The sequence below is a fragment of the Dermacentor silvarum genome, chromosome 1 (assembly GCF_013339745.2).
Source record: "Dermacentor silvarum isolate Dsil-2018 chromosome 1, BIME_Dsil_1.4, whole genome shotgun sequence".
NCBI classification, from domain to species: domain Eukaryota; kingdom Metazoa; phylum Arthropoda; class Arachnida; order Ixodida; family Ixodidae; genus Dermacentor; species Dermacentor silvarum.
Window position 1 is genome coordinate 221,699,086 of NC_051154.1, and position 25,194 is coordinate 221,724,279.

Below are 25,194 nucleotides of genomic sequence, written 5' to 3' on the forward strand. Positions count from 1 at the left end.
TCTCTCGTTATGGCAATTCCACACCCTAATTTACTTTTACATTCCATCAATCATAATGCGTGGACGGGCATGCGTATATTTATACGCTCTGGTTGATATTTACTACTTAAGAGGAAGCTTTAGGGGGCTCGGGGCCAACTGCGATGCCGCCTATTCAAATACATCTAAAACGCAGAAACGCATTTCTGAAATAATCACTTGGCCGAATTTAATAAAATTTGTTGCATTTGAGAGATAGTTACATTCTAGTGACTGTTCGAAGCGGCATTTCCATTTAGGACCTGCATTTTTATTTGAATCTTCAAACATTGGTACATTTGAGATAAATAGAAGCATGAAGTTTAGAAATTCGTAGTTCTGCACCTATAACAGATATCGCAGTTCTGTAAACTGCTCCATTAGAACATTCAAAGAGGACAACTTTGATATGTCAACTTATATATTAAGTGAATTTGCTACATTGTTTACCAGTAGCAAGCACTACTCACAAATTAGTGGTCTAATTGAGAGCCATGTATAATTTATTACTTCTGTGCGCTTTAATGTAACATTAGTCGCAATTCACAGAATTGTAATATCACACTTCATTGCTAACTTACAGAGTTGTAAACTTGATAGTTCCGTTTTCTGAAAATTTGCGATTTCTGTCAATTTTTATTGAAACATTGACGACCTAAATTGAAAATTCACAATGAACAGACACAAGATTCTAACTTTTTTTTTTCTTTTAAAGGCCACAAACCTCATCAAACTTATTGCCATGGTTGCTGAGAAAAATTATTTCTTCTTTCCCATGCATTTAGATAGAATACAGTGTATCCTCATTTTCGGTCGCTGTGAGCCGCAAGTAAACGAGAGTTTTTAACATAGGTTTTCTGAATTCTCTGCTAGACTAGAATTAATGTCTCTCAGATTTAATTTGCTTGTCTTTTGAACTTCAATTATTGTAAGCACCTTTCTTGTATTTGATTATTTGCTTCACTAACTTCGTGCATTCGGATGTCTGTTGCTGCTATGTTGCCATAGTGTATTAATTACTGCATTGTTAAATTACTAATAGGAGTTCCCCCTGACAGTTCTTGTAACTCCGGGACCTCCTTCTGTACAAATGATGAATGATGAAAATGATGAAAATGCTACCATCTTTAGGCCCTCCGCTGGCTACTACTCTCTAGCGTTTACTTCGCTCCCGTGTCTGTCTCCAACAGCCACCCACCTTATCTGGTGCTGTGCCCCTTACACTGCCACCTTATACGCCGCCGCAACCGAATTGTTAGCGTATACTGGCTTTCATCGCAAAAATTCTGAACATCCGCAACCGCTCATGTTCTGCAATATTACCCTTTGGTTTGTACAACTCTGTTAACATGATTGCATGTATTGTCGTTTTACTTCTACATACATACATTTAGGACCTTGAGCCACGGTCGCAAATACACGCGTTTTCTTGCAAGCTCGAACATCAACCAGGATTTTCACCTGTAGAGAAAACAAAATGTAAATTCATTGCCTGTTCTAAAGAAGTCCACATTTGGAAAGTTTTCCACACGAAGATAAATTTTATTGCATTAAAATCTGGGGTTTTACGTGCCAAAACCACAATTTTATTGTGAGAAACGCCGTACTGGGGACTCCAGTATAATTTTGACGACGTGGCGTTCTTTAACGTGGACTCATCGTGCATGTAAGGGACACGGGCGTTCTTGCATTTCGCCCCCATCGAAATGCGGCCGCCTCGGCCGGGACTTGATGCCGCGACGTCGTGCTTAACAGTGCAACACTATATCCGCTAAGCCACCGCGTCGGATAAAGAAAAAAACTGTCATTCACTTAAACAGCAGAATGCTACAAAGGGCACCATTTCAGCCACAAGAAATCAAAACTATCATTTCAAGGAAAATTTGCGTTGGTCCATACGACACAAACACGTTATTTTTCAGGTGAGCAGTCCGCGAAGTGCACATGTTAAGCGTACGCGTTCAGATTTAACTCTGCGCGTAATCTCTAGATGTAAGTAATATAACATGTCTATTTTTATTCCTACATCCTGGGTTGGAACAAAACAAGCCATAGTGTACATATAGAAAAACAGGCTTACTTTGGGCACGCTACAAAAATTGAACTTGGCCACATCTACAGAATTTTGCAGTGCTAAATTGCACGGAGAAATTGACCCTCCAATTATCTTCACTGAGCTTTGCCGTCACATTCAGAGGTGCTTGTGGTGCGGCGCAGTGAAGGGAATATTATGTCGTTAAATCATGTAGTGGCATTTTCCCGCGATTTTCTTACGCTTGGAATGTGTGTCCTTTCAGGTAACATACTGGTTTTTTTCGGATAATTTTTTTTTGTAGAAACGTACAAAACTTACTCGATATAAGTTACTACAAATGAATTATCTGCCTGGGAAGATATCATTTGTAAGAAAAAGTAAGGGAGTATATTAACTAAGTAAACTAATTCTATTAATTGCCACCTCCGTGGTGGCTTAGTGGTTATGGCGTATAGCGCTGCTAAGCATGAGTTCGCGGTTTCGATTCCCGGCCACATCGGCTGTTTCAATGGGGGTGAAATGCAGACAACGCTCGTGTACCGTGAATTAGGTGCACGTTAAACAACTTCAGACGGTCAAAATGAATCCGCAGTCCCCCACTTCCTCATAATCTGATCGAGATTTTGGCACGTAAAATCTCAGAATCTAATTTTATAGCGAAGCCATATTTAGATAGGGTATTCCGTTTGTTAGCGAGCCGAAACCCTTCCTCCACAAATTGAGCGAGTGAGCTCTAAACCGGGAGTGAGGGCGCGAAAAAACCACAGAGGGAAAGAAAACGTCCGTTTCTTTTCCATTGAAGCGTGGTTTTAGCTGCCACCTGTGTCTGAACTCACGTGTCGTTGACGTAATTGGCTCTGACGTGGAACCACAAAGGGAAAGAGAACGCTCTCGCATCGAAGCGCGCATTTAGTAGCCACCTGTGTCTAAAGCCACGTGTCTGTGGCGCAGTGCCTGTCCGATAACGGAATAGAGGCTCATTTTCACTCCGACGTTGCCGTGGGACGGCCACGAGTGGTTCGCACGCCCGAGGAACAGCGAATGTGCGAGGAACGACGCCGAGAGCAGCGGCGGGAATGTGACCGTCGATGTCGCACCGCCGACGCGGCGGTGAAAGAACAAGAAGGAGGAGGAGGAAAAAAGAAGAAAGGAAAGGCAGGGTGGTTAACCAGTGGCACATCCGGTTTGTTACCCTACACAGGGAAAAGGGTTTAAAGAGATGAAAAGAAAGAAAGGAGAGAGAGGGAAGAAAGTACTCTCAGTATGAACACGTGCGGTTGTCCAACACTTCACAATCAGTCACTGAGGCCAGTCAACTTCATGAACTGTAACAATGCCCGCGTCGCTTTGTAAGCCTGCGACGCGTGGGACCATGATCCAAGAATCTTTGTCTCTGAAAACGGTCTGCTGTCCAATCGGTTTAACACACTCCGGAGAATGTCGCGTTCGATCTCATAAAGATGACAAAAACACAACACGTGTTCCACCGTCTCCTCACAGTTGCACCAGTCACATATTGGTGTGTCGGACATGCGCAGATGGAATGAGCAGGCGCGGATCCAGGGGGGATGTCCGGATGTCCTGACCCCCCCCCCCCCTCAGATTTCTGCATCGCCCCCTCGCTGACAGGGGTATGGCCCTGTCCCGAAAAAAAGTATCGCCACCAGCATTCTTCAAAATTATTTTTCGCGAGTACCAGTGGTATGAGCCATGTAGAAGTAAAGCTAGCTCACTCACAAGCTTAGTTTTATTCCGTAGGGGTGTGGTGTCGCGAAGTTGCCGTAGTTATTTTTTCTCATGAACACCTTGGACCTCCTGGCGCCGGCCGTGCCTTACTCTTCCCATCGGTGGCGTCGAATGAACGAGGGGACGTCCCTTTTGCCAAGCACGCAGATGTCCGCGCGAGCGCCTTCGCAACTGATCAACTCAGTTCCCGATTGGGGTGTCATTGGTTGCCTCATTGGCTGTCATCGGTTCCGCGACCAACCTGCTTAATGAAAGAGATCTCTCGCTGAAGTGTTCATATATAAATAATAACAACTAACAGCTAAACTAAGAACTTCGCATAGGCAACTTTTTTTTAAACTGTAGCACTCAGTGTGATCACTGGTTTTGGCACGTAAAACCCCAGAAAGAAGTGTGATCACAGTTACACGTTGACATTATCCAGTACGAGCACAGTACGGTTCGTACGCTACAAGTTTTTCATTGTAACTTCGCAGTTTTATTGTGGTACATTAAGCATAGGAGGCTCAAAGCCGTCGGATCCGTTTATCTGAGTGGCCGTTCTCGCGGAGCGGGGCGAAGCCTCGAGCAGCGGCTGCGAAGTGGGGGAGCGTGACGTCAGCGACCAACGCCAGCGCGCGGGCGTTGGCCGCTAACCACGCGTGGTTAGAGAAACGGGAGCAGATGCGCGCCTTGTGTAAAAGGATGACGTCGTGTGGGAAGCAAAACATGTAGACGCTGGCTCGCGCTCTCGGCTACTAGGCCACATCGTTCTTGTAGGTGGCGTCGTGAGTCTTCTTCATGCGCGGTGATTCGCATATCGTAAACAACCAGCGTAGTGGTTGCCGCGTTGGGGCTCCAAAGCAAAACAAGGTGTCTCAGCCGAACACAAAGAATCTTCTTAAGGAAATCAAGATGTCCCAACAGAACTCCAAAGATGGACCCGTGCTTACACATTTATAACAAACCTGCGACAGATCATCCCAAATTTTATTTTAAGAAACAATACAGGCTAGATATACCGGGTGTTCAAAATTATGCTTTATGGTGTTCTTAAAATTAGGCACTGGGAGGCACGTAAAGACCACCTGGGCAAATAAGTTATGTGGCCAGGGGGACACAAAGTGAGATAATAATTATTGCTGTCAGCAGCCGAATATTACCTAAAATTGAATAATTAACTATTTATCGACTGCAGTAAGTGTGTATGTTTGTATTGAAAAGTTAGAGGCAGCCGTGTTTCTACACAGTTTCACTTGATAGAATTCTTCTAGCATGTCTATTCTCCAAGATATCCAACTCCAAATATTAATTGTCGTTCGCATGATTACGATTGCAAGAGAGTGAGGATTGGCGCAAAGCTCCTCCATGATGTGACGCGGCTGTTGGGTGCGGCGTTTAGTCTGACAACGCGGCGGAGGCATTGGCAAATATAATAACTGTCCCCCTTCCCCTGACGGCTGGCGAAATAAAAGAAATCGAAGAACCCGTAACCGCTGTCGTAACACGCGACCGCGCAGCCTGTAAAGCTGGCGGCAGCTGCCATGCCGAGATAATGGCGCGAGGGGAGAAGCCGGAGGGCAATGCGCGTGCGTAATGGTGACTAGACGACCGGGCATGGTCATTTCCTGGGCTACGCAAATAAAGTGACTGCTGATTTCCAAGTATGGTAAGTTTTATTGAAATCAAAAGCAACAACTACACCATCAACAACAGAAACCTTTTTAGCTATGCTAACGAATATTTCATATATACTGCCGTTTTAAGTTTGATGTTGTCATGCACGAATCTCATGACAACACTTCACCCATCAGGATGTCAATGCCCTAAAAACGTTCAAAATGCCTCCCTTCCACAGCAACGCAAAGCATAAACCACTCCCGCGTCGATTCCATAACTCTTCGCAGTACGTCAATAGAAATTTGGAGTCGGATATCTCGGAGCAAGAACACGCTAGAATAATTCTTCTGACCGATACTGTGTAGAAACACTATTGTCTCTAAGTTTTCAATACAAACATACCCACTTACTGCAGTCGACAAAAAATAATTGTTCAACTTAAGTGAATTCGGTTGCTCACAGCGATAATTATCCTCTCACTTTGTGCCCACCTGGCCACATAAGAAAGAGGAAGAAGCCCTATAGCGAAGCCAGGTATCGGTTTCTCCGAGCATAAAGGGAAAGGACGTTACTCAATACAGCCATGTGCTTGGCGGCTGTGCCTGATAATACAGGGTGTTCAAAACTAAGACTTATGGTTTTCTTAAAATTAGGCACTGGGAGGCACGCAAAGACCACCTGTGCTGGCCATGTGACCGCACAGGTGGTCTTTGCGTGCCTCCCAGTGCCTAATTTTAAGAAAACCATAAATCTTAGTTTTGAACACTCTGTATTATCAGGCACAGCCGCCAAGCACATGGCTGTATTGAGTAACGTCCTTTTCCTTTATGCTCGGAGAAACCGATACCTGGCTTCGCTATAGGGCTTCTTCCTCTTTCTGGGGTTTTACGTGCCAAAACCAGTTCTGATTATGAGGCACGCCGTAGTGGAAGGCTCCGGTTTAATTCTGCCAACCTGGTGTTCTTAAACGTGCACTACAACGCAAGCACACGGGCGTTTTTGCATTTCGCCTCCATCGAAATGCCGCCGCCGCGGCCGGGATTCGATCCCGCGATCTCGTGCTCAGCAGCGCAACACCTGAGCTGACTGAGCCACCACGGCGGGCTACAGGTGTTGCTCTAGCCGTATAAAACGCGGGTTTATCGTGAGCAGAAACGGTGCATTTCAGTAAATGAGAAAGGCTACTATGATCATCATCATCATCATCATTGACAGAAGCTGACCCCCCCCTCAGAAAAAACCTGCATCCGCCCCTGGGAATGAGTACGCTTTCGTAAAAGCCACCCCTAACCAGAGGCGCCAAACTAGCATCACGGCGGGGTAAGTTCGATGAAATCTACAGCCTCAGTGTAGGGTCCAGCCGGTGGAGACGACAGTTCGAGAAAATCGGGGTGCTCCATGAAGTTTCACTGTTGGTTTGAGCGAGTAAACGAAGAACCCTCGCAGCGTCTGTCCTTCATAAGGGTATAACAACTGTCTGGGTTTCCTGATGGACTGACCGGGCGGCATCATCAGCAAGGTCATTACCGACGATGCCACAGTGCGCCGGCAGCCATTGAAAGATGATGTCATGTCCGTTCATGAGGCCTTGATGGAGAACCTTTCTGGTCTCAAACACCAGTTGTTCATGGGTCCTGCGTCTTAATGCTGACTGCAGACTCTGAATGGCTGCCTTGCAGTCACAAAAAATTACCCACTTTTAAGGTGGTGCTTCTACGATGTAATTTACAGCAGCACGTAGGGCGGCAAGTTCTGTTGCCGTAGAGGTCGTTATGTGGGACACTTTGAACTACCTTGTGACTTGTAAGGTCGGGATGATAAAATCGCCGGTGGAGCTGGTGGCTGAAATATATCAATCGGTGTAAATTTGCGTTCTTTGTTCATATGCATCGTTCTGTAATTACAATGTCAACTGTCCTAGAGCCACTGTGGAATGACTGATCTTCTTCGTAATTCCTGGAATCGTGAAGTGTACTTGTGGCTGTCGTAGACACCACGGGGGTAACAGTGGTCTTGCTGCTGGTGTAAAGCCCGACGGAAGGCAGCCTTGATGTGTCGCAACAAGTTTCAAAAACGTGCCTTGAGGTCTTTCTGCCGGCAGAGCAGCAATGTACGTGTAGTGACTGGGTACGGGACACAGGTGTCGAATGTGTGCTCTGAGGTTGTCAACCGTGATGTATGTTGGAACCAAGTAGTCTCTAGCAATCATGATTGTTGCATGAGTCGAGGCGCATCGTGGTAGTCCAAGACATGTCCGTAGAGCCTGGCCTTGCAAATTTTGGAGGGTATGAATATTTGTTTTGCATAAATTCACCAAAACCGGCAAGCTGTACCGTCAAAAGTCCAGAAACAGTGTTCTGTACAGCTGCAGCTTGGACCGCGCCGACGTGCCCCAGGTTCCGCACAGGCACTTCAGTATATGTACAACCGAAATTAGTCTCCGCTTGAGGTAGATGCCGTTGGGGCTCCATGAAAGGTCCCTGTCAATAATCACACTTAAAAAGTGGTGAGACTTCTGGTATGTAATAGCCTGGCCATTGAGAGAAACAGGGTACGGTGTCATGGGTTCGCACGTAAACGCGATGATGGACATACTACGGCCTTGTTTTCGGAGATAAGAAGTTAGGGTGGCTGCCCGCTTAATTCTTGCGCGCACTTGAAGGCGAGTCACCGCAGAAGACCAAAGACAAATAGTATCAATGTAGATTGACAGGTGAATTGTCTTGGGTAATAGTTCAGCAAGGCCAATCATAGATAGGTTAAAGAGAATAGGGCTCAATACCCCACCCTGTGAGACGCCGCCGTATGTATAATAGTTGGCAGTGAGGCCATTTTCGGTCTGCACAAAGCAGGACCTTCTGGTCATATAGTCTCGGATGCACTGAAAAATACGGCCACCGATTCCAACAGCCTCCAATGACTCGAGGATCGCTTCATGTGTGACCTTATCGTATGCCCCTCTCACATCAAGAAAGAGCGCCACTGATATGCGCTTGATGCATTTTTGTTGTATGTACGTTGTCAGATCAATAACATTGTCTATTGAAGACCTGCCTCGCCAGAAGCCTGTCATTGAGTCAGGGTATATATTGTGGCGTTCAAGGTACCATTTTAAGTGTGTAAGGATCATCGTTTTCATTACTTTCTCTATGGAACTTGCCAGGGCAATAGGGCGATATGATGTCATGTCTAAAGTCGACTTTTCAGGTTTAAGTAGCAGTACAAGCCCACTTATTTTCCATTGCTGAGGAACAATTCCGTCATGCCATGAGCGGTTGTAGTAATTCAACAGCTCTTGCCTGGCCTCTCGTCCAAGATGGACAACTGCAAGGTGATTGCGTCGGGCCCTGGTGAAGATGAACGTCGAGAAGCAGCCAAACAGATGTCAAGTTCTTCCATAGTAAATGGAATTTCCATGTCTGGGAGGTGAGACACAGGGACGACACTAACGTCTTCGGCGTTGGGGGGGACACACACGCCAGCGAACCGCGCACAAAAATTATTAGCCACCTCAAGTTTCGTCTGACAGTGATGTAGGGCTAAGGCCATGAAAAGATGTCGCCGTTGCGGAGTCGAGCGCAGGCCACGAACTGTCCTCGAGATGTACGACAGTGGTTTACGAGGGTCCAGTGATTCACAAAAGGACTTCCAACGTTGTTCCTTCAATTTGTCCAAACGGCGCTGGATTTTCTTCTGTGTTCTTCGTGTGATTCTCAGGTCACAAACTGCCTTCGTGTGCCTGTATCTCCTTTCAGCTCGTCGTTGAAGTGCAGTTAGCCTCTCCAGTTCTACGTCAAATTGGGAATGGTTCGCTGTCAACGTTAGAAGGCATGAAGCTTCTCTCATTGCCTCTGCGATGGTTTCCTCCAGGCTATGGCCAACGTCTTCTCTGCATGCATTTTCTATGTGTAGCTTAAATTTAGTCCAATTGATACCTTGTACTGCATTCGACGAGGGCGAATTGTTTAGCCTCCTGATCTTTAAGTAAGTAGGAATATGGTCTCTTCCATGCGTTTCTATGTCTGAAAACCACTGTACTTGCGAGCTGAAGCATCGTGATACCAAAGTCAAATCCAGGCAACTGCTATACCTGAGGCCTCGCAGGTATGTAGGACTGCCATCATTCATCACACAAAGGTCATGATCAGAGGCGAATGGCACCAGATTCCTGCCTCTGGAATTGATTGCCGAGCTACCCCAGAGTAAGTGAAGTGCGTTGAAATCGCCTGTTATAATCCAAGGACCACTGGTATGTAACAATAGGTCTTCGCAGTCTATCGCATTCAAATCGTCCTGATGGCGATAAGTAGACAATAAGTAGACACCAATGAGTGTGAATGACACGTTTTCTTTCTTACACGTAGGCAAATATACTGATTGTCATCATGTGGTTGTACTGCATGGTGGGCATACGTAAAATATGTGCGGATGTAAACGACAACTTTGCTGCACTCCTCGCACGTCGTCGACAGAAATAGCTCGATCGTACCCTGACAGTTTTAAGGGAGTAAGCACGTTGGGTTCACAAATAACGATTATGGGAATCCGATTTGTGAAAATATAATAACAGAAGGATGAGATGCGGGAACTCAAGCCTCTGGCGTTCCACTGTAAAATCGAAGCTTGTCTGACCTCAGAGCGAAATGACAGTATTGGACGAGCCATGGTGTCTACTCAAGGCTTGCAAGTACTGGATATAGAGCATCCAGTACCTGTAGTCTACTTTGAGCTGACGGCGTTTTTAGCTTACCTAGGAGCATGTGAAGGGCGTTCATCATTGATCGAAGCATTGCGAACAAGAACAAGAACGCGCCCGTGCCGCCTAGGGAGTCAGAGCTCTACTAACCATCATTGGAGCTTCGCTGGTCAACCAACTTCACAGAGTGGAATGGCCGATGATTTCTTTATTTACATAATTAGCTTCTTAGTTAGAAACTGTACTCCACGTGTTTATATTGGAAAGTTGAAAGCAATTGTCATAAATGTCTAGTAACAAGTTTGATACGTTCCAAATGGCCACATAGGCTAATATAAGTCGCGTGAAATTATTCTTCTTCTTCTTCATTTTTCTGGGATTTTACGCGCCAAAAGCAGTTCTGATTATGAGGCACGCCGTAGTGGAGGGCTCCGATCGATTTGCCTGATTGCACACGCAGTACCACGAAGCGCAGCTCTCCGTCTGACGTCTCTGTGACGTAAAAATGTAGCGCAACATGAAGCTGTTGTCGCACTTTCCTCTTCCCACCAGCTGATTCCAATTCGTGGTTTGCGTAACTCGCGATTTGATACATAGCTACTTCAGCAGCGGGGGCCAGGATACAGGCCGCTTTATCACGTGCTACGGCGAAACTTCATTTTATGGAACCCTACTATGTCACAACAGGGTTGCACGCAACGCCGTGCACCGTGGTTCCGCATGCGTAAACTGAAAAAATAATTTGACGCAAATTATTTGGATTTTCATGGTCATTTAGAAATGTAGAAACACAGAGCTAAACTGTTACGGCAATTCCCTGCAACTTTCGCATAAAAAATCTGCCGTAAAGTTTGTAACATAAGAAGTTAATTATTGTAAATGGTTAATTTAATGAATGTATTTTTTCGTTTTGCTTGCAATTTATGTACACCAGAGCAGATAATTTATTTGTAGTGATGTTATTCAAGTAAGTTTTGTAAGTTAAAAAAAGTGTTCGAAGTAAAAAAAGCACTGCATGTAAATGCTTGAAACCGATAGTTACACAATGCATGAAGCGTTCACAAAAAGTAATCTTTTATTCGCTACTTGCTCAGGCAGCACGCTTTATTACAATGGTACGTGCCACTTTGAGTGTGCTTTATTCATACTGTTACAGCGCTCGGCTGGCGATGAATAAATTTATTTTAAAAAACTTTAAGGGTAATAAAATGCTTCTGTGTACAGGACATCAGTTTGGCCAAAATTTGCAGTGGGAGCAGGCTACTACCCTAAAAACTTATTTTCAGTCGAAATTTGCCCATCTTGACTATACGGCAGAAGATACGACAGTTAAGGTAATTGATCTGTGGTTCCTCCATCTTCAGCCACTTGATCGGGGGGAAGTTTTAATCAACTGCGAAGGTTCGTTTTTTGAAGACCCCGAATTAAGTCTGATTGTAGCATTCTGCTATTCCCCGACTGAGTGCAATTTTTTACACAAAAATTTTTACACTTACTTGCCAAAAAAAATTATTTCAGCGCTATTCAGTTCAAAGTGCCAAGTGGTAATGAGTGTTGAATACCTATAATTTTTGCAATCTACACTCTTCAGGCGCAGCACTCAAACGTTGAACTGCTTGCTTTGTGGGGAAAACATGGTTCGTAGGACCTTAATAGGTAGGCATGCCAATGTAAGTGCAAAAGAATTGAAATAGAATTCCATTTTTGGTAGTCCACAAAAATGGAATTGAATATTTCCTCTACGCTAAGTTTGTTACAGTGTTCTAGTTGTGGCCTCCTGTACGAACCCATAATCCCGCCGCTGTGGCTTAGTGGTTATGGCGTTCTGATGCTGAGCATGAATTTGTCGCTCAGAATTTTCAATCCAGGATGCAGCTGCTGCATTTCGGCAACAGCAGAACGCAAACGCACTGCTTTACTGAAAGTTAAGTCAGCGTTGCAAATCCCACAAAGCCCACAGTGCAGCTTAACTGAACTTCTATCATTAATATGAAATATGAAGTGTAAGCACTTTAACTTGTCCGTGTTGACAGAGGACGTTTGGGGTAATTTTTTTTTCACGGGGTCTCTTGTCAGTAGCGCTGCACAAAACGTAATATTTCTTTCGGTGCCCTATCTCAGACTATGCTGGAAGTGCTGTGTATATTTTTCAGCTGTCTTACGTTTATACAAAATACTGCTGCGCGTGAGGCGGCCAACCGCTTGATTTTTGTGAAGAATTTCACCTGGTGACATGCTTTCATTCGTTCAAGTTCAAGTTGTCGACAGGTTGGGCGCATATTTGTTGTCAACAGTCCCAATGTCCTAGGTGGCTGTTCGCTCGAAAAACCACAGCGGCCGCTCCTTATTAGGCTCATACAGATACACTTCCTATTCTTATGCCTACTATTCTCGCTTTAGAAAGGCAATGTCAGGTTGATAAATTTTTCCATACAAATGTTCACGATAGATTGCCCATGCACTCTTTTGCGACAACTTAACAATATCTCGTTGAGGGTTTTTGACGCGGTGTGAGTGGCCTTTCCGGATATGTATGCTTTTCTCAGGAAAAAGAACAAACGAAGCTTTGTTGCAAGCTATGGATTTCAATGACTTTATCACTCGCAAAGCTAACGTTTACAGTGTTATCTTGCTTATTACTAGCGTTAGCTCACGATAGCCACAACCTAAACAAATGCAATGTTCATAAGCATACTCACGGTACAGAGCTTGTCAATAGAACCGGTGAACAAAGGCTTTCCATTTCTTTCAGGCTCTTTGCTGCGCAACAAGGTAAACAACAGCCAATGGCTCACCCGCCGTGGTTGCTCAGTGGCTATGGTGTTGGGCTGCTGAGCACGAGGTCGCGGGATCGAATCCCGGCCACGGCGGCCGCATTTCGATGGGGGCGAAATGCGAAGACACCCGAGTACTTAGATTTAGGTGCACGTTAAAGAACCCCCGGTGGTCCAAATTTCCGCAGTCCCCACTACGGCGTGCCTCATAATTAGATCTTGGTTTTGGCACGTAAAACCCCACAATTTAATCTTTAACAGTCAATGGCTTAAGGACAAAAGAAACGCAGACGTCGCCTCTTCGTCGTTCAGCAGACACATGCATTCTGTATAATCTAATCGTTCTAATAAAGGGAAAAGATTACACCGTACCCGATTTGTCAATGGGGTCAGCCATAGCGAGGGCAGTTAGAAAAGTAATGGCTGCCGAAATAAGTAGCGACGGCATCACACTGCAAAGCGGGAATCAGATGTATCCGCAAGTGTACGTCATTTAGAGCGTTCGAGACAAACGACCCGTTGTTGCATGCAAGCTCTTAAATATTCCCAAGACAGAAGCGCGCCTTTGAACGTAGCTATCGGCAGCACTATGAGTCATTTCGGTTCGCTGAACCGTTACAAGCTCGGGCTGCACAAGTGGGAGTGTTGTTTATTTGACTGATAAGAGGATAAGAAAAAGCAGGGGCCCGCGAGCCTCTTCGATTATCAGTCCCTGACAATCCAGGATTTCTGGGACTGCTGTGCCACATTCGATTTTGCTCGGGCAGCTTTGGAAGCTCCACCCACAAGTCCGAGAGCTGCCAGAATTGCGATCGTTTTTCGCGGACTGTCCGTGGACTCTCGGAGCTTTCAGCAGATTTTTGCTCGAACCTACGCAAGCAGCTAGCATAGGATGGTTGTCTGAAATAGATGCGCGCGGTGTTTGCCGCCCTGTTGTGAAAGATGTGCTTCTGCGTACTTTGCGCGTTCTATACCGCGAATATTATGCACCTTAGCTATCGCGTATGTTACACCGGTACGTTGTGTGCCATCATGCGAGCTTTTCATGAGCTGTGAAACTGCTGCAGCTTAAGTTTTCGTGTTTCTTTAAGAGACAAGCAGAGCGATCAGGCGCGCAAACTTGCTTTTCTTGATGCGTTTCGCTAAATCTGTCATGCTCACTGCTACACTCTTAATCTAGTTCAACATAGGTTCCAGGTAAAACGATTCTCCAGATAATTTATACGCAACGAGCGGGAATTTTATATGGATCCGAGTTCAATCGCGAATTTTATCCGAAACAGTAGCTGTATTTTCTCTTATTTTTTGCTTAGTTAAGTGGAACGAGTCAAACTTATCCGAAACCAGTGATTTGTTCCAGTTACCGAATTTCCTGTTTTTGGATTTGTTCCATTTAAGACTGTGAAGTAACACCGTATCTGGATCTCATGTTCCAGCCATATAATTTATGCGCGTCTGTGTAGCCTTTAACCGAGGACCTCCTCTCCTTTGTCCTTCCCATGAGGCCTTTCTTCGAATACGGAACAATATCAGTGCTGCAACGGGTCAAAACATGATAAAAAGGCTTGACTGGCGCTGGCCGCCGTGTCTCCCTGCAGCGCATTTATGCGTGCGGTCTAACCGACAAACTTTCACTGGCGGAGTGTTATGGCGGTTACGGAGTTACGGTGACATGTGCTTCACTATTTCCCCACCGACTGTGACACTGAACGCTACAAGCCAGCCATTTTCTGTTCCGATAAATGTGCAATAGTGGTGGGTTTTCGAAGTTCTGATCAAGCTTGTAGGTAGTTCCGGAAAGTTTTGGGACTATCGTTAGCAAGTTGGCCTTCGACGCTTCGGACGTTTCATCCGACGGTCACTTCACAGAGGTGAGTGGTGAGTGTTTATACTCCTTCTAAATAAGCGACAATGCGGAGAAGAAATCGGGATCTCTTGCATGCTTTCTGCCATTCTTCTCGCTGGCTTTCAATTTGGTCTTTGTTGTGTGGCTTGAAAATTTCTGCTACCGCCGAGGGTTGAAGAGAGTTTGGGCACGCAGTAGCAGGCCACATGAATACGCAAGCATCACACATGAGCATAATTTCTCTGCAATGTAGCGCTTTTACGTGGCAGATTCGGCCTAGCAATCTCGAACTATACTTGACCGAACACTCGTAACAGGAGGGACGCTATGCCAGCTAGAAGGGCGTTATATGTATATGTAAAGCATTGAGTGGTCTTTGTGAACACGTTGTGGTCCAGTACTGTTAACTTAATAACAAACTTACTGTGATGGTGCCGAATAGAAGTTTCAATTTCTTTCCTCCGTGGAGTCCGAGGTGGACAATGCGCTCTTTATCGGATGCCACGATAGTGGCACAGTATGCGATCTCGGACTAGGAAGAAGGCATGTTGCCGCCGCCTGCGTCTACACGCACGTCGAGCTAGCCCCATACAGCGTATTTATGGGTCGGACAAATGGGGTAGATCAGATCAGATGTCCTGCTCCTGAAATTTTCGATAGCGTCACATCAAGAAAACTACATTGAAATATGCCGTACTTGGTCCATCTTTCAAAACTTCGAGATTTTTCATATATATTTCGTGCTTTCGTCTCATTCACTCTGGGCTCAATAGCGGTATAGAATGGGCAGTGAGGGCTAAATATAAAGAATTGTTCACGAGAAGTTGCAGCATTTAGTTTCACCTCAAAAATTAAGAAAGTAGGCCTGGTTGTATATAAAGGGCATGCATGTAAATTTGCAATAATTGTGCACCATGTAATGAGGAGAATGTAATGTAATGTAATGCTTCATGTAACTGACTAAATCCGAATGGTTCAGACTATTTTGCCGTGTGCAAAAACTTAAAAAGATGAATTGAAAGTAACTGTTCTTTTTTCCTAAAAATAGATTGTATTGAAAAAAAAACGGGTGCCTGAGAGACTTCATTACAAAGCATAATAGCCTCACCATTACAAAAGCACATAAAAATTTGCAAAGGGCCTAAAACAAACCAGCTTGACTCAAAAACATAAAAAGATACTGTTTGTTTAGAGTATACATTTATAAAAAGGCTATGAGCTTAGCGAACGTAGAATTTGAGTGCTGTGTATAGTGTATTTTTAGTTTAGCATGGAGGCTGAAGTTAGGTTTGGGACATCACTGCACGCTTTGGAAAGTAAGCTTCACATAATCCGGGAAAAACTCAACATATGGACAGTTTTGTTGATATTGACTGCTATCTACGCCCTAAAAAAGCAGAATTTGCTTTAATATGCTGTGGTGTGTACCCGGCAAGAGACATAAGTAAAGTGACAATCCTTTCCTGAAACAGTGTTTCTACGAAAAATATACCACTAGTGAGTGCACTCTAAAAAGGACTTTATAGCGATAAGTTTCAAATTTAGAATAGCTTGAAAATATTTTAAAACACCTTAACATAAAAAGCCCTTTGCAGAGCATTAAGTGTTAGGGGGTATGTGGCTTGCGAGAAATGTATTAAAGTTGTCCTAAATACCTATTAAATAAAAATGTAACCCCCGTAGACTGCATTTGTTAGCACATTTGTTCGCACAAGGGCTCTGAATTTTTTTTTATTCATGTGTGGATTGTCACTTGTCACCGAGAATATTTTATTATTTAAAGAGGTAAATATATGACCTGGAGCGTTTAGAAAGGGCTCCATACAGCGTGCGTGTTTATATTAAGGTTGAAATGCTATAAAACTGCTGTATAATAAGGATGCACATTGAGTTGCACTAAATAAACTTTCCTTTAGGACCCACATGATACCAGCAAGCTTCTTCCAGGACGATGCGTTTTCATGGAACCTGGAGCCGGAAGAATTGTATGCAAGCCACAGAAAGTTCACCTTGTGCCTGGATGTCCCGCTGAGCATGCACTAATCCTATACTTGATAATCTATTTCATACTAGATGTGTCATATCCGCATGCGTTTGGACAGAACTTAGTATTGCTGCAAACCATATTAGTAAAGAGTGGCACATGCAATGCTTTATGTCACATAGGCTGAAAGCTTTCTTGAAGCAGTTCTAGAGATACCTCTCAAAGACTAGCCAGAAGGCTAGCCAGGCTGGGAACTGAAGATACAGCTAGCTGACTGCTCGTTTGTGATGAAGCCTCAGACAAGGTCCTTTTTTTCTATTTTTGCTTGGGTGATATGAATATTTAGCCAGTGCACACTGCTCACCTGTATTGATAATTGACAATTTTGCAAATGCGCATAACTAGTAAATGATCAAACTGAATGCTGCATGCCAAAACTTGTTTTACTTTTTATTTATACTGTCTTTCCTGTTTATTGCAAGTGTATTGATGTTCTTGCCGCACAGACTTCTATATAGTTGTGTATTATGTTTTATTCTTTGTGTGTGGAGGTTGGCCTTGCATTATGTATATATACTGTATTTTTTGCACCTAACCATGCTGCAGAAAGTTTTCAGTTGAATAAAGTGTTTAAAATAATGTTCCATCCTTCGTTACTTAGTACTGCCAGCCAGAACAGCACACTTTGTTAGCATGACTGTTCCTCGGTGAGTAGCATTTCTTAGGGTTGAGTGCCTTGAGAAATAGGCTTCAGCTTTCATATCATGACCATGTAAAGCATTGTCCTCAGCTATTGTGATTGTAACCGTACATTGTGTAGCATTACGATGTGTTTTAATATGGGATAACGTCGGCTTGCATCTACACGAAATCCTAAGCATGACATCACAATGCAAATGTCTTTACTGCGGCCCTTCTGAAGACTTTATAATTGATTTCATTGATGCTATTGAGCACTCACTGATACCATGGCTGTTTCCAGATGCACATAAAAATTTATGTTGCCATTTTTAAGCACAATGAATATATTGGTCACCTAATGATGTGTCATCTCGTGGCCTCAGCTTATGCAGACCACGGTTGGCGTCACCCTTTTGTCTGGTATAACTAAACCGATATGACATTTATATCAGATAAATCAGCATTGACTTTTCTTATACACTCGTTGTTTACCTGAACCGACAATCTCAAGATTATTTTTCAATATAATACGATAAGAAGATTGACTATAAAACTGTTGTCGCTTTACTGCAATGCTGCCCAGATAGGTTTTTGTGGAACACAATTACAGGTAAAATTACAGAAATTGTATACGAAACTTTCTTCCAATTAGTATATGGACCAGTGCTATAGGTATATAACTAGATAGAATTACTGGAACTATGATCCAGCTAGGAAATAAATGGAACGCTGCTGCGTATACAACAAAGTAAAAATAACTGAAACAATGTTGCGCATATTTTAGATTTTAACTGGGGCGCAAGTTAAGCTTAAGTAAGCGGAACTTTTTTGCAAAAAAGTTCCGCTTACTAGCTGGAACTTATGTGGAACCAGATTAAGAGTGTATATATGCGTAGTGAACAGGTGGATTTCCCTCTTGAGGTGAGTGAAGCTGGTGTGCGACGAAGCATATCATATCGCATGTGGCTATTTCATGCTGGCAGCTGGGTTGGTGCATAATCAGACCTTCGCCGATTATCCCATCTGCTGACAATTTCGAGCGTTTGCGTTTTGACGCGCAGGATTAGTAGACGCTGTGTACACGTGCTCTATCCTAGATAGCCGTCGGGCATTGCGTAGATGGTCAGGCGAGCTTTCAGAATATCGGCGGGTGCTTTCTACGTGAACGGCGACGTGGCAAGATCGCGATCTTGCTTACGTTCGTGTGGGAATGTCGCTTAAATTTTGCAGGCAATGAGCTAGATTAATTACAGCGGTTAAGCGGCACGAAAAGCGAGAGCGCGACGTAAACTGCGCTTTGCGAACACGCATTCCATGCGCTCAGGAAGCGATTCCACTGTGCAAGCTTTACGTTTGTGTCGGCGACGTGGCCTCCGAGGCTGCACCATCTCGGAGGCCACCCTATTGAATTCGCTGGCTAGTGGGGTTAGCTACGAGCAGACGAGGGCAGCCAGGAGAGCGACTTCCGGTCACGGTGCTTTAGAGTGAAACCTCCGACAGTCCCCGACAGCTGGATCACGTGACTGGGACGTGCCCTGACTGTGACGTGTGACGTGAGGGATAGTCAGACCGGAAGCAGCAGACGGTTTGCGGGCAGTCCGGGACAGGATATTCGAAGAGGCCCACTGATAACTCAGTAGTTCCTTCGTATTGGACGCACCTGGCTAGACAGAAATAGAGCGCGTTCTTTCTACCGGAGCATAGTGCGCTAATCGCCGAGCAAATAGAGACGGCGCGTTTCATTGAAACAATCTGCTGCTACCCGGTAGTTTGGCCCTCCGCACCACCGTCTTTCCGTTTCTGTCTCAGCTCGTTCTGTGCAAAGCAAGGTAAGTTAGTTAACAGCAACTGTCTTCTCTCTTGAGCTCAATGCAACACCAAGAAGGTGCCGATGCATGAATAAACTTGAAAAGAAATTTAGAGTGCGCAAGAGCATCGTATACGCTCCCGCAGCTGTAGCCCAACGGCTCTATGACGCTGCTCTGCTGAGCTCGAGGTCGCGGGTATCCCGGCCGCGGCAGGCGCATATCGATGGCGGCAAAATGCAAACACGGTCGCGCGCTTAGATTTAGTTGGGCATGAAATAACCCCAGGTGGTTCAAGTTGATCCGGAGCCCACCACTACAGCGTGCCTAATAAGGAGATTGCTTTAATTATTTAGTAAAACATTGTAGACACCGACCCACGCGCGAATATGAGCACCACATATTTACGCGTATCTGTTTTGGTGGACATGTGAACAATTACAAGTTTACTCCTCCCATACGCAATTTTTGGTAAAATTTCAGCTCCCATGTTGTTTGTTATATCAATAACGAATATTCTACTAAGCGATCGGCGTAGAAGTTTCGTCAAACGTTTAGAGAACATGCGGAGTGCGACAAGTTTTCTCTTTGAGTGGTATATATGATTAGTGTATATTGTGTACGTTGGATCACCATAGCACTGTCGGGCGAGGAGGACTCTGTCATTACATTCCAGGGCTACACCGGAAATGTCTCCGGTGCTCGGCGGAATCGAACCTTGGGAGCCGGGCACGCTAACCTCTGCACTATGGTGCAACTGCAGTGATAGGTCATTAGTGCAATTTGTTGCTCTTTATACATGCTTCGGGTGAGGTGGCATTTGGCCAAGTATTTCAGAAGCCACAAAGAGCATACTGTATCAGACAATGAGGGGATTATGTGCGTGATATAAAAGTTCGTGACGAGACAGAGGTGTGTTCGCGCTTAATTATTCGTCCTCATGCTCATTAAAACACCGCACAAAAAAGGCGTACGTGACAAAAAACTATCATGAGCCTCAAAGATGGCAGAAACCTGCAATGAGGGATGCACCACTGATCAGGCGGGTGGTGGAAAACAACGTCTACTAGCAAGCGTCACTACTAGCAACGTCGTCGCAACGACAACGTGAGGCAGATTTTACATAGTAGTTCACACTATTTACAGCCGCAAAGTTCTCGAAATTTAAGCCCTGCAAATGTACTGGAGAAAACGTATTGGTCAAATCTCGAAAGTAGCACTGTGTCATATCCCTAGTGACATCAGCTGTAGAAAAAAGTTTTGGCATGAGAGATCAATAATCTCCAGCCAGGACTCCGATGCCGAGACCTCTAACAGGACTCATCGAACCAGAAAAGTCTTTGTCCAAAGAGTTGTTAAAATAAGGTTCCGCAAATCTATGCACTTCTACCAAAGAATCTAGCCCACGTTTTGCGCATGTGCTTCGAATTCTACAACTGTATAACTACGCCACATAAAGGAAGTTGCGTGCCTCCCAAAGATGATGTCGCGAATTATTTATCTAAGCAACACTCAGTTTTCTCTAATATCACATAATTTATATTAATCATTTAAACATAGTTTCAAATACTTTTTTTAATTAAAACCTTAGTTTATACAATGACATTCGACGGCAGCCATACTCCTCCCCCGCAACCAACAACCCAATAACCGCTGGCTTCTTGGCCATTCTGACGCGCAGTGGGTAAGCGCAATTATTTGAGGGAAAGCTGGCAAGCAAAAACAACACTGCGGTCTTCATGGTGGGAGAATGCTGCTGACGCTGTAAATGAGTTCAGAGCTGAAACGATCATTGAAGGCGGTGTGTTTTTTTCTGATGAAGCCAATGCCGTCAGCTCATAGCCACTGCGTTGCGCAGTAGCTCCCTGAATTATCGTGGGTGTGTACATTCCGTATGATTGTAATGAAGACACAGACATGCACTTGAGCTCGAGGGCTCGCATGGTAGTTCATGTATCTAATTTTACTTGAAATAAGAAATGGTGCTCCACTAGAAAACTGGAAGTGACGAATTAAGGGCTGCGGTGCCGAGTCGTCTACCTCGGCACCGTTTACCGTTTACTGAAGGTTTACCTCCACAGGTCTGGTGTGGCTTTTTCACCTCTGTGTCCTTCATACAATGAGAGTCAATCTCTGCAACACTTCTTTTTAACATGTCGCCGGTTCATTATTCAACGGCAAAAGATTTTTAAACGACCCCTTCCAAAAATTGGCTTGAATTCGACTCTTCCGGTAATTCTTTCCTTTGGGGCTACCTCAATAAGGTATAGCCACGGAACGCTTGTGAAGCCCTCAGCAACGTCTTCGCGAGAAAAAGAAGAATTGCTTGCTAAAACTGTACGTTTTACGCCTGATTTTACTACTTTTTACTATTTCAACATCCTTCTATGCAACAGTACAGACATCTTAATTCCCATTTACAACATATTTATTTCATTTAAGCTAATTTTCCTAAAAGAATATGATCATAACAATCGTTTCACCGCTCTATTCATAGTTGATCCACCAGAGTGGGTTGCACCATTTCCTCAAGGTACAAGAACAAGGTATACCCGCGAGGACAGAAGCAAAAGGAGAACACAACTAGGTGTTCGCAGAAGCGGCATCTTGCCTGCTTCTCTGATCATTACAATGGCGCCGTCTACAAAGAACCTGCCTTAAGGCGTTCCAGTCTTAATTGCGTCATAGTGGTTCCTCGGCGCGCCGGGTCCGTCCTGCGTCGGGACGCCGCTCGCGCTTCCTTGGTCATGGAGCGCACAATTCAACAACAAAAATTCTACCACTGCCGCAGATATGCACCGACGTCCAAGCCTCCTCGGAGGCTCCAGGGCAGGACTTTACCGATGATCTTGCCCAAGCCATCGTCAAGCTGAAGAAAGTCGCAGTTTTGTCCAAAAGGTGGGGCATCGATTGCGATAGCAAAGTAGTGGACAGCTATACGAAGTAAGGATAGTACTTTTATGGGCTGTATAAACTTTTAAACATAGGCCCACTAACTAAATTAACAAGCAGGGTGTCACGCGCGCACAGGCAAGCATTAACCGTGAACACATCTCATTCGATAACCGCGGAAACTCACAGGAAGCATGGCAGCAGCAGCGAGGGCATAAACCTTCGTGCTGCGTCTCGCATCACCGCGTACTAAGCCGCGGAAACACAGCGCACGGCGGACTGCCTCCCCGAAGGAGATGGCTTTCAAGATACAGCGCGCGGCCTCCCGGGCCGCCCAGAGTAGAACGCCACCCAGCCCCCCCCCCCCCCCCTCCCTACCTTTAGGAAGCGCGTCGTAAGACAGCGCGCTTCCTTCCCGCTTTCCTTCCTTTCCCTTTCCTCCCTCGCCCCGTCGTGGTAGCCGACACGTAGTATACCACCTTTACACGCTTTGACCGACCGTGCCGAGGAGCTCGGGCCACGTTTTCTGATCGACGAAGGGATAATCATCGGCGAGACTTGCTACCAGACTTAAACAGTCAGTGTCGAATGTCCGATTAGCTGGTTGCGCACTGGCGGGCCTCGAGGATGACGCCTGCCTTGAGTTCCCCAGTCGTGTCGACTATAGGTTTTTGTGACCCATATGGCCTCACAACCGCCAGAGCCATCTTCGGCAGAGTGGAAGGTCTGCAGCGCGGCCGAGTGTAATGAAGACAAAGAGGCGCACCTAAACTCCACCGCTCGCTCGGTGGGCGTGCGGACAGAAGGAGAAGAAAACTAGGCGTTTGCGGGGCGGCGTCTTATCTGCTTCTCCGATCATTACACCATCTTTGTTATTCATATTACTTGCGCTATAGGTATAGCATGAAATGAACCGTCTAAGGCATCGGCGTACTACATTCAATGCCTAATAAGGAATCCGCTATTAGTGGTGCTCCTTCTTTTCTTTCGTCTGTGCCTCTTCACACCTTTGTCTATATAAACCATGCTTTTTGGCTGCGCCTAACGTGATTCAGTTATGCAGGAGTAGATCCTAAAAAATTTCGTCAATCTCACAGAGTTTCGTAAAGCATTATGCGTCACCGGCCATGTGGCAGCTGGCAGCAGAGCAGATCAATAAAAACTAAATTTTCACTACTGGGCCAGCCACAATTCCGACCCAGCACTCCTTAATTTGAGCCCTATAAACCCTAAACACTGTGCCACAACCTGATCAGCGCCAACTCCACCGAGTGACCAACGGGAAAAATAAGAAGGAACACAAGGCTATGTACGTACATGGAGATACGCATGCTGTTGATTCCATGTTTGTCAGAATGGGGTAGGTTATTTAGATGCCGCTCTTAAAGGCCGTATTTTGTGCACTCAGTAGGGGCACTCCTTCATAATGCCACCGTCAAGTGAAGAAATTCTCGACAAAAGTCTTTATGCGCATCTGGCAGCGTCTCGACATTCTTGCAGGATGAGTCCGACACTAGTAGTCCTTGTACATTTTACGCCCGCTCAGGAGACACGACATCAACCGCAGCTGTTTAATAAACAAAGGCGGACTGCCACAGGATGAGAGCAAGAATTTTGGCCACTGAAAATTAGACGAGGCCTTTGATTACTCTCCTTTAATCACGTTAGCCTGAATTATAACACACATAGTTCATCAGTAGATGAAAACACTCTTGCAAACTTGAATTTATCATCGTAATGGTATTAAAAAAACTGGAAAAATATGCGACTGTCCGCATTTCATTGCTGGCACTCTGGCAGGCTTAATTGTCCTCGTCGAGAAGAATTCGTAGAATTGTTGAAGGTGCCGTTTTTTACTATATTATGCACTGTCAGCTTTCAGCGGTCCTCTTCGTTTTCCGCATCGGGATCGCATGCGGTGGCAGCGTTGTGAATTTCCGTGATTTGTTCGTCCTGCACAAGAGAGGTGACATTGTATGTGTTCACATTAGAGCAGACATTTTTTATATATTTTTGTTTGTTTGGAGGCCAGAAGGGCGCAAAATATTTCATCGGGCATTTCGACCAGCAGCTATAAGAAATATAGGGTTAATCTGAAATAAGGAAAACCCGGTTACTCTGCTTCCGAGAAAGGAGCAAATGGGGCGGTTAAAGTGATTTCCTGACGCATATACTACGCGGACTGAATAAAGGAACAAGGAGAAAAGAAAGAGAGTCACAATCGTGCTTTAGTTTCCTTATTACTATGCATACTTTACTTTCTTGTTTTTCTTTTCTTGTGAAATAAAAAAATTAGGCAGTGAGAATTAAGACTGCGTGCGTGTGAGAATGCGAAAGCATTATAGTCCCTTTGGTGAAACCTTTAGTGAGCCAGACAGCTGTGACGTGACGTGTGCACCCACGCACGCACTAGGTACACCATTAGTCAGCTAGAACCGTGGAGCCGCCGTGGCATCGGGGAAGCGCGCCCGTCTCGCATCTCGGAGGCCGGGGTTCGCTTCCCACCGAGACCGAAATGTACGAAATTTTATTTTCAAAGCCATTAATTTACTTTGTTTGCAGGAACCTACCTGAGAAATTTGACGACAATCGGAGCATTTTTGGCGCGTTTTTACTCTTTGCGCCGTCGGCCTTTTTGGTACAATCGCTCGGTCACGCCGCCGACGACGACGACGGATTTTCGCGTAATGGGGCATATAATGTTTTCGCGTTAAAAGTTCCCAATTCGTTCCACAAACTTTTGGTGGTGCTTAAACGAGCACTTATGGAGCAGCCAAGCTGACTTTGTGGCCGCGTTTCGTTAGTCTTGTAGCCGTAATAATTTATATCTTAGAAAATGGGTGATGAATAGAATACTAGCATCATAGCAAGAGCTGAAACAGTCTCTCGCGGTACTTTTAAGTTTTTCTATCTTTTCGTTTCTCAATAACAACATTCGTGTATTTCGTGATTGCTATTTTTATTATACATTACTGTACATTTGTGTTCCGCCACCCAGGGGCAGCCTGAGAGATCATGTCTGTGGCTTTTGATCTGTTTCGTGGAAGTTGCATTCTCATGCGAAGGAAATATAATCGTCTTATTCTTAATGCTGTTATTTGTCCGTGTCATTAGTACT

At 45.0% G+C, this 25,194-nt stretch overlaps 2 protein-coding genes across 2 annotated transcripts in view; both read right to left on the reverse strand.

The window, feature by feature from the left end:
* Window positions 1–13,415, reverse strand: part of LOC119451574 (uncharacterized) — a 28,027-nt gene extending 14,612 nt beyond the window's left edge. Inside the window, exons 1-3 of the mRNA XM_037714491.2 lie at window positions 13,241–13,415; window positions 12,794–12,884; window positions 1,407–1,479 (exon numbers count right to left, since the gene is read on the reverse strand). The gene's annotated coding sequence lies outside the window, so the exon portion shown is untranslated. The remainder of the gene's footprint in view (window positions 1–1,406; window positions 1,480–12,793; window positions 12,885–13,240) is intronic.
* Window positions 13,416–23,827: 10,412 nt separating this feature from the next.
* Window positions 23,828–25,194, reverse strand: part of LOC119437300 (antimicrobial peptide microplusin-like) — a 167,858-nt gene continuing 166,491 nt past the window's right edge. Inside the window, exon 5 of the mRNA XM_049659991.1 lies at window positions 23,828–24,029. Coding sequence (XP_049515948.1) covers window positions 23,955–24,029 — 75 coding nt within the window. The 3' untranslated portion in view covers window positions 23,828–23,954. The remainder of the gene's footprint in view (window positions 24,030–25,194) is intronic.